General features: G+C 49.9%; 1 protein-coding gene across 1 annotated transcript; it reads left to right on the forward strand.

Moving 5' to 3' along the window:
* The first annotated feature begins 241 nt into the window (after positions 1–241).
* Positions 242–1984, forward strand: LOC103636674 (UDP-glycosyltransferase 1-like). Its single transcript, XM_023300823.1, is given in 2 exon segments — positions 242–1470; positions 1473–1984. Coding segments are annotated over 2 exon segments (1458 nt in total). The 5' UTR covers positions 242–446; the 3' UTR covers positions 1907–1984.
* Positions 1985–10248: the final 8264 nt, after the last annotated feature.

Below are 10248 nucleotides of genomic sequence, written 5' to 3' on the forward strand. Positions count from 1 at the left end.
CAAAAGAAATTGGTGAAGATATGGATGTATTTTAGAGCCAGTATAGTATTTCTCACAAATCATCAAGGTAAAAGAACCATTTTGATGAATAAAATGATCAAAACGAAGAAAAGGCGCCATCAATTATAGAGTCATTCAGATCAAGTTAATTATTTTCTTGTATGATTGATAGGTCACTTGCTTCATTGAATAGTCGATTTGAACGATTATAGAATCCTTGAGAGTTTCTTGCATGATTGATATGTCACTTGCTTCATTGAATAGTCGAATGGTGATGTGTGAAATCCTATTTGATTCCTTAATAAACTAAGAATGACTATCTATCGGGATTCCCGTGCAAGTGCCGGAGCAGGATGACGATCGGGTAGGTAGGACTCGTGGACCGAAATGAAGCCATCTCTGAGTGTGTCGTGGTAGGCTGAGCAGGCAGCCGGCACTCCCGTTGCATGCGATGCGTCGGTATCAAAAGCAAAGCGCCCAACATTCACAAGCTCACAAGGAAACTGCAAATGGCGACCCCATCCGAGAGCCCAGACAATAAGGCAGAGAAGCTCGTGGTCATCTACGTCCCGGCGCTGACGATCAGCCACCTGTTCTCCTCGGTGGAGCTCGGCGAGCTGCTCGCAGCGCACAGCCTCGGGGTCTCCATCGTTGTCTGCGGCCGGACAGCCGACACGGCCGCCGGTTCATTTGCCGAAGGCCTCGCGGCTGCGCACCCCCAGCTCTCCTTTCACCTCCTACCGCACGTCACGCGCCCGCGCGACGTGCCTGCCCACGATCACGTGGCGCAGACCATCGGGCTCGCCCGCGCCTCCGACTCTGACCTCCGCGAATTCCTCCGTGTCGCCTCCCCTTCCCCGTCCGCCCTCGTGCTGGACTTCTTCTGCGGCAGCGCCGTGGACGTCGGCGCCGAGCTGGGCATCCCCACGTACTTTTTCTTTACCTCATCCATCTCCGGCCTGGCGGAACTGCTATACCACGCCTTCGCCTTGATCCACGAACAAGCATCTCCTGGTATCTCCCACCAGAACCTCGGGGGTGAACTTTTGCACGTTCCGGGTATCCCGCCGATATCCGTGGATGACTTCCCGGCGGCATGGCACGACCGCGACAGCCTTGGCAACAGACTCTTCCTCACCCTACCCGACCAGATGTGCAGTTCTCACGGCATTGTCGTGAACAGCTTCCGCTCATTGGAACCACGCACCACCGATGCCATCGTGGCTGGCCTCTGCACGCCGCCGGGGAGACGTACGCCACCGCTGCACTGCGTCGGTCCAGTGATAAAGAAGGAAGAGGCTGGCGCGCACGGGCACGAGTGCCTGGCGTGGCTAGACGCCCAGCCGGAGGCCAGCGTCGTGTTCCTCTGCTTCGGCAGCATGGGCCGGCTCAGCGCGGAGCAGACGAGGCACGTGGCGCGCGGGCTGGAGATGAGCGGGCAACGGTTCCTGTGGGTTGTGCGGCGCCCGCCGACCTCGACGCGCTCCTCCCCGAGGTGCGCACCAAGGGCAAGGGGCTGGTGGTCGACGCGTGGGCGCCGCAGCGCCGGGTGCTGGCCCACGGCGCCGTCGGCGGGTTCGTGACGCACTGCGGCTGGAACTCGGTGCTGGAGGCGATCATGGGCGGCGTGCCGATGCTGGCGTGGCCGATGTACGCCGAGCAGCGGATGAACAAGGTGTTCCTGGTCGAGGAACTGCGCCTCGCCGTGGCTCTGGAAGGGTACGACAAGGAGATGGTCAAGGACGAGGAGGTAGCTGCCAAGGTGAAGTGGCTAATGGAGACGGACGGCGGCGGGGAGCTTCGTGAGCGGGCACGGGCGGCGATGCGGGAGGCGAAGAAGGCGCTGAGCGACGGCGGAGAGTCTAGCACTGCGCTGTTGGAGCTCGTAAGGCAGTGGAAAATGTGAAAAACGCATGCTTCAATTTGTTTCTGTACTTTGCTTTGCACGTAAATTGTACTGGTCTCTGAAATCTGAATGATACAAGGCTAGGCTGTGTTTCTGTGCTCTGAAAAAAATAAAGAGCGAGTTTGTTGAAATAATCCTTGTGCATGGGTCTTAGTTAGTTTACTTAAGGCTGTTGTTTTTTATTCCCAGGTTAGGCGTATAGTCATCTATTGGTTGTACGTGTAGTTGTGGCCGGCATGCCTATGTGTGGGATGGCACACAAAGTGGAGGGACGTGCCGTGCTTCTCGGGTGGTCGTTGGCCACGTTCTGTTCAATCCTTTTTATTCAGTGAAACAGAGTCAGAAAAGTTGCGCAGTTTTACGCAGCACCAAAAAACAGAGTGTGTCCATTCTATTCGTGGGAGTTCTGTCTGTTTGTGAAAGGCTGCAGGGGGAGCTCGCCGGCAACAGGAGGTTGAGTCTTCGGCGAGGTTTGACACGTGGTATCGGAGCCGAGGTTGGAGGAAGGTGATAATGTCCCTGCCGCCGGAGCGCTCTAGGACGCCGTAGTACCGGCGAGGGTGTTCACCGCCGCGACGGCCGCTGACTCGCGAGGTCGTCGTCGAGCGCGTTGTGGAGCGCGTCGTGGCGCCTGGAACGACCACTTATCCGACTCTCACGAAGACGAACTACAATGATTGGGCGTTACTGATGAAGGTGAAGATGCAAGCGCGCGGACTATGGGAAGCTGTGGAGATCGGCGACGTCGACGATCATCACGATCGGATGGCGCTCGACGTCATCTGCAGCGCCGCGCCGCCGGAGATGGTCTCCACTTTGGCCGTCAAACAGTCGGCAAAGGAGGCCTGGGAAGCTCTGAAGACGATGCGAATCGGCGACGAACGCGTGAGGAAGTCGACGGCACAAAGGCTACGTCGCGAGTACGAGATGCTCTCGTTCCGGGACAGCGAGTCGGTGGAGGCATTCGCCCTTCGGCTCACCGACGTCGTCGCGCAGCTCGTTATGCTGGGTGACCCGGAGTCGCCAGAGAAGGTGGTGGAGAAGTATCTTCGGATCGCGCGTCCAAGGTACAAGCAGCTAGTAGTTTCCATCGAGACTCTACTGGATGTGTCGACCCTCACGGTAGAGGACATCACCGGCCGGCTGAAAGCGGCCGAGGATGTTGACGATGCACCACCACTGTCGATGGGGGGTAAACTGTACCTAACTGTCGGCGTTTCGAGACCGGGGGGTCCCTAAGCCGACGAGTGAGTGTGCCGCGTGCCCCAGCCCAGATGGGTCGAGCGCGTGGGCGAGCGCGAAGGGGGGAAAGCGAGGTGGCCGGAGACGGGCGTGAGAGAGGTGGAAATCCCGCGGCCTTCGTGTTCGTCCCGCGCCCAGGTCGGGTGCGCTTGCAGTAGGGGGTTACAAGCGTCCACGCGGGTGAGGGAAGCGAGCGGCCCCAGGAGAGCGCCTGTCTCGTCCTCGTCCCCGTGCGGCCAACCTTCTCTAGGAAGGCCCTGGTCCTTCCTTTTATAGGCGTAAGGAGAGGATCCAGGTGTACAATGGGGGTGTAGCAGAGCGCTACGTGTCTAGCGGGGGAGAGCTAGCGCCCTAAGTACATGCCGATGTGGCAGCCGGAGAGATCTTGGCACCCAGTCGGTGTGATGTCGTGGCCGTCGGAGGAGTGGCGGAGCCTGACGGAGGGACAGCTGCCGGAGTGGTCGAGTCCTTGCTGACGTCCTCCTGCTTCCGTAAGAGAGCTGAGAGCCGCCGTCGTCACAGGGCACGCGGGGCGCCATCATTGCCTATCTGGCGGAGCTAGCCAGATGGGACACCGGTCTTGTTCTCTGCGGCCCGAGTCGGCTCGGGGTAGGGTGATGATGGCGCTCCCTGTTGACGTGGCGGGCCCGCGCCCGAGGTCGGGCGACGTGGGGGCTCCTCCGAAGCCGGGGTTGAGTCTATCTTCCGTGGCCGAGGCCGAGCCCGAGCCCCTGGGTCGGGCGAGGCGGAGGTCGTTCGGCAGAGGCCAGGGCGGAGTCCGAGCCTTGGGGTCGGGCGAAGCGGAGTTCATCGTCTTCTGGGGCTGAGCCCGAGTCCGAGCCCTGGGTCGGGCGGAGCGGAGTTCGCCGTCTTCCGGGGCTTAGCCCGAGTCCGAGCCCTGGGTCGGGCGGAGCGGAGTTCGCCGTCTTCCGGGGCTTAGCCCGAGTCCGAGCCCTAGGTCGGGCGGAGCGGAGTTCGCCGTCTTCCGGGGCTGAGCCCGAGTCCGAGCCCTGGGTCGGGCGGAGCGGAGTTCGTCGTCTTCCGGGGCTTAGCCCGAGTCCGAGCCCTGGGTCGGGCGGAGCGGAGTTCGCCGTCTTCCGGGGCTTAGCCCGAGTCCGAGCCCTAGGTCGGGCGGAGCGGAGTTCGCCGTCTTCCGGGGCTTAGCCCGAGTCCGAGCCCTGGGTCGGGCGGAGCGGAGTTTCCTATGGCGCCTTTGGCAGGGTCTGACTGCCTGTCAGTCTCACTCTATCAAGTGGCACTGCAGTCGGAGTGGCGCAGGCGGCGCTGTCCTCCTGTCAGACCGGTCAGTGGAGCGGCGAAGTGACGGCGGTCACTTCGGCTCTGCCGGGGGGCGCGCGTCAGGATAAAGGTGTCAGACCACCTTTGCGTTAAATGCTCCTGCGACTCGGTCGGTCGGTGCGGCGATTTAGTCAGGGTTGCTTCTTAGCGAAGGCAAGGCCTCGGGCGAGCCGGAGATGTGTCTGCCGTTAAAGGGGGCCCTCGGGCGAGACGGAAACCTCTCGGGGTCGGCTGCCCTTGTCCGAGGCTAGGCTCGGGCGAGGCGTGATCGAGTCGCTCGTATGGACTGATTGTGAATCATCTAGGCCCCTTTGATAATGTTTTGGTAATTAATGACAACTACTTGTGGACTAACGATTCTTGGAGAAATAAGAATGCAGGGTTGGACCACATAGAACTGAAATGTTGAAGAGTCATACGCATTGGTTGTGGATCAGATGAAGGCAAAGGTATAATATAGGTTTTACTTTTGCCGGTCTTGAGGAGTTTAGAGAAGATACCTGACCGGATTAGTAGGCTAGATAGCCGTACTATTAAGAGGGGTCAATGACTTAGATCTGTGTAAAACTTAGTGCCTCATAAAGCATCAAGTAGTTGCATTTGCATAAGGACTAACAGCGCTTCTCATTTAGTGAGTTAAAAGTTCATTCAAAAGGATGTTTGAGATTTGAGAAGTCTTGGTCACGCGGACTGTCCGGCCCTTGGGGGCGGACCGTCCGCGATCCCCCAGAGGGTCCGAGGTTTGACCATTTGTGTTGTCTCTGTGTTCTTTTTGCACTGCGGACCGTCCGGGCCTTAGGGCCGGACCGTCCGCAGTCCTGACCAGAGGAAGGTGGCTTCGGGTCAGTCCCTGAATTATAGCCGGACGGTCCGCCTGTGAGGCACGGACGGTCCGCCTGTGTATAACTCTCTTTTTGGACAGGGACTGTGTGTTTTTATTGATTTGTACTACGGACGGTCCGGGGGACCAGTCCGGACAGTACTGTCTCAGGTCGCGGACGGTCCGGGATTTATAGCCGGACGGTCCGCGTGTGTTAACTCCGTTTGATCCGAGGCTCGGGTGTTTGAAATTGCCAGGTCGCGGACGGTCCGGCCTTGAAGGGCGGACTGTCCGGACCCACCTTTTGAGTCTGCTCTGACATGTTTCAACGGTCATTATAGCCGTTATGGTGTACGGCGGACCGTCCGGCCCTAGGGCGCGGACGGTCCGCGTGTGCGCAGAACTGCCCCCTTTTGCACATAACGGTTGGTTTTAGATGGGGGACTATAAATAGAAGGGTTGCTCGTGTGTGAGACCTCTCTTGGCCATTCCTTGCACACATTGAGCTCATTTGTGATCCTCCAACTCACTCTCTCACACTCTTTGCTTGAGATTGCATTCTAGTGAGAGATTGAGGGTTCCTAGTGCATTTGCATCATTTGGTGATTCTTGAGGCACTAGGTGGTACACCGAGCAAGCGTCGTTGGCTTGTTACTCTTGGAGGTTGCCGCCTCCTAGACGGCTCGGGTGATTGTCTCCGTCGAGCTCTCCAAGAAGATTGTGGAGAAGCCGCGGTGTTGATTGTGAGGGGTTCGCGCCTACCTCGCCGGAGCGGCAAAGGTGACATTAGTGGAATCGAGGTATTGAGTGATTTCTTGTCCACTTGGCTCAAAGATCAAGTCGTGTCTTGATAGAGGAGCAAGTGAGAGCTTGAAGTCCACCTCAACGTGGATTAGGGGTGATCGGCAAATCACCGATACCACGGGATAAATTTCGGTGTCTATTCCTTCTAGCATTACTTATTGCCTTGCAATTGATTAGTGGTTTGCTTATTGTTCTTCTAGTATTCAATCTCCGTAGTTGCCTTTCATACATTGTTTACTTATTGACACTAGTAAATTTATTCCTCTTGTTGTATTGATTAAATTTACTTAGTATTGTTGTTTTTAGTCAAAACCGTCTATTCACCCCCCCCTCTAGCCGGTGTCCTAGATCCTACAAGTGGTATCAGAGCCGAGGACTCCATTGTTTGTGGATCTAATCATCCCGGAGTGGGACAAAATGGCTAGTAACAACAATGTGCACATTGGGAAGCCACCGCACTTTGATGGAAACAATTATGATTATTGGAAAATAAGAATGTCAATGCATCTTAGAGCAATGGGTGGAAAAATTTGGCCAATTGTTAGAGATGGATTCGTTGTATTGAAGGAAGATGAACCATCCGTTAGTGATAATGAGAATATCCTCACAAATGATCAAGCCATGAATGTCTTTTATGATGCTCTTGATATAAATGAGTTCAATCGTATCAAGAATCTCACAACCGCTCATGAGATTTGGGTAAAACTAATGGAAATTCATGAAGGAACTACAATTGTGAAGAGTGCCAAACTATATGTGTGCAAAGGGAAGTTTGAGCAATTTATTATGAAAGAAGATGAGAGTGTATCCGATATGTTCAATCGATTGAATGAGATTGTAAATGAACTCAAAGGACTTGGTTTTAATGTACCGGATGTGGATTTCACACACAAGTTCCTTAGATCACTTCCGGAGAAATATGAGACTATTGTGACAATGCTAGTAAGGAGTGATCTATCTACAACCTCTCCAACCGAAGTATTGGGAGAAATTCTCACTCAAGATATATTTAAGAAGTCACAAGCCGATGCTTTAAGTTTGGCAAAGAAGGTGAAAAATGAATCTATTGCTCTCAAAGCCAAGGCCTCAAAGGCAATTGAAAAGGAAGATAGCAATGATGAAGAAAATGAAAGTGAGAGTGATGGTGACATGGCTTTATTTGTAAGGAAATTCAATAAATTCATGAAGATGAAAAGAGGTCAACCTAGAAGAGGTCAAACATCTAGAAGAAATGCTTTCAATGATAGAAAATGTTTTGAGTGTGGGGAACCCGGTCACATTGCCATGAATTGTCCAAGCAAGAAGAAGAAGGGCAAAGATGAAAGTGACAAGAAGAAAAAGAAATACTATAACAAGAAGAAAGATGGCAAAGCCTACTTAGTTGAATGGGACTCGGATGATAGCTCGGATGATGATGATGATGACACCTCATCCAAGCTTAATGCCGGAATTGCCATCAAGGAAGCTCCCTCACTCTTCTCATCCCCCCATTGTCTCATGGCAAAGGGAGATGCTAAGGTAAAAATCATCACCGATTTAAATGATATAAATGATGATGATGATATCGATGATGTTGATGATGATGGCTATTCATATGATGATCTTGTTAGAATGTTAGGTGAGGCCGATGACTACATGCACAAAGAAAAAGAAAAATTTAAGGCCTTGAAGGAATTGTATAAAAACCTCCAAGTGTCTTTTGAGGAGCTCAAGACCTCTCACAATGACCTCAAAGAAAATTGTGAGAAGCTTGCGGATGCTCAAAAATCATCTATTGTGCATGAAGTTGAGGTGGTCACTAAGGATGTTGGAGTCACTTGTGACTTACTTGATAGTCTTACAAGTGAACCACTACCTACTAACTCTATTTGTGATAAATGCAAAATTCCTCTCAATGATAATATTGCTCTTGATGAATCAAAAATTATTGTTGAGAATGAAGTGTTAGTGGATAGAATAAGTACTCTAACTCATGACCTAGAAAAGGCATATGGTGGTAAGAAGAATTTGGATTTCATATTGGGAAGTCAACGATGCTCTCTTAACCGTGAAGGTCTTGGATATGTTCCCAAGAAAGGAAAGAATGCTTTTGTAAAGCAAAAGACATTGTTTGTGAAAGAATGTGACAAAGTGTGTCACAAGTGTCACAAAAAGGGACATGTTAAGAAAAATTGTCCCAAGTTCAAACATGTATCCTCCACTTGTTTTGAGCATTGTTATGTTCTTTCTCATAATGCAAAAGGTGTTCATGCTAAATTTGTTGGTACTTCAATTGTTGGAAACAAAAAGAAAGCTATTTGGGTGCCAAAGACCTTGGTCACTAACATCCAAGGACCCAAGCAAGTTTGGGTACCTAAAAGAGATTGATTTCCTTTTGTAGGTAAACTACAAGGCGGGAGGGAATCATTGGGTGTTGGATAGTGGATGTACTCAACACATGACCGGGGATATGAAGATGTTTACCCAAATGAGTGATGAAGATTGCTCAAATTATGATAGTATCACATTTGGAGATAATCGTAAAGGAAAGGTTAAAGGTTTGGGTAAAATTGCTATTTCAAATGATCATTCTATATCAAATGTGCTATTGGTTGAGTCTTTGAATTTTAATTTACTTTCCGTAGCTCAATTATGTGATTTAGGATTTTGTTGCAATTTCACGGTTGAAGATGTTATTATCTCTAGTGTTGATGGTAGCAATCTTAAATTTAAAGGTTTTAGACATGAAAATCTTTATCTTGTTGATTTCTCATCTAATGAGGCAAAGCTCACAACTTGCTTATTTTCAAAAGCTTCACTAGGTTGGTTATGGCATAGAAGACTTGGTCATGTTGGGATGAAGCAACTCAATCGGTTAACCAAGCATGACTTAGTTCGAGGCTTAAAAGATGTGAAGTTTGAAAAGAACAAATTGTGTAGCTCTTGTCAAGCCGGTAAGCAAGTGGCAAATACTCATCCAAATAAAAGTCAAATGTCCACTCATCGACCTTTGGAATTACTTCACATGGATTTATTTGGGCCCACATCTTTTGTAAGTATTGGTGGTAATTCTTATTGTCTTGTGATTGTGGATGACTATTCAAGATTTACTTGGGTTTATTTTCTACGAGACAAATCCAATGTGTTTGAAACATTCAAGTCATTTGCTATATTGGCTCAAAATCAATTTGATTTCGACATCAAAAAGGTTAGAAGTGATAATGGGTCAGAATTCAAAAATGCAAGAATTGATCAATATTGTGATGACAAGGGTATCAAGCATGAATTCTCTTCCAAATATACCCCAGAACAAAACGGTATTGTTGAAAGAAAGAATAGAACTCTTATTGATATGGCAAGGTCTATGTTAGCGGGATATAATATATCGGATTCTTATTGGGCCGAGGCAATAAATACCGCTTGTCATTCATCAAATAGACTATATTGTCACAAGCTCTTGAAGAAAACTCCATATGAATTGCTCATTGGTAGAAAGCCAAATATCTCATATTTTAGGGTATTCGGTTGCAAATGTTATATTTTAAGAAAGGGAAGCCGGCTTTCTAAATTTGAGAAGAAATGTGATGAGGGTTTTCTTCTTGGATATTCATCAAATAGTAAGGCTTATAGAGTCTTCAACAAAACTCATGGTATTATTGAGGAAGCATATGATGTTGAATTCGATGAAACAAATGGGTCTCAAGATGAGAGTGAAAATCTCGATGATGTTGGGGGAACTCAATTGATAAATGCAATGAAAACAATGGCCATTGGTGAAATAAAACCAAAAGAAGATGATGATGAAAATAGTGTGGTTGTCATTCCCTCATCTTCAACTATAAATGAGGAAGATCACCAAAGCCAACAACTCAATGAAACCATTGATACTCATGATCAAGGTACTTCAAGACCTCCAATTCCTCCTAATGCTTCAACAAGCAATTATCAAACGGTATCAAGAATTCATCATTCCATTGTGAAGGATCACCCGGTTGATCAAATTGTGGGTGATATTAGTAAGGGTGTTCAAACTCGCTCTCGCATAGCTTCGTTTTGTGAACATTTCTCTTTTGTATCTTGTGTGGAACCTAACCGTGTAGATGAAGCTCTACTTAATGTTGATTGGGTGAATGCAATGCATGAAGAATTAAATAACTTCGCTCGAAATGAAGTTTGGGAGCTTGTTGAGAGACCAAAG

Source organism: Zea mays, chromosome 8 (assembly GCF_902167145.1).
Source record: "Zea mays cultivar B73 chromosome 8, Zm-B73-REFERENCE-NAM-5.0, whole genome shotgun sequence".
Taxonomy (NCBI): Eukaryota; Viridiplantae; Streptophyta; class Magnoliopsida; order Poales; family Poaceae; genus Zea; species Zea mays.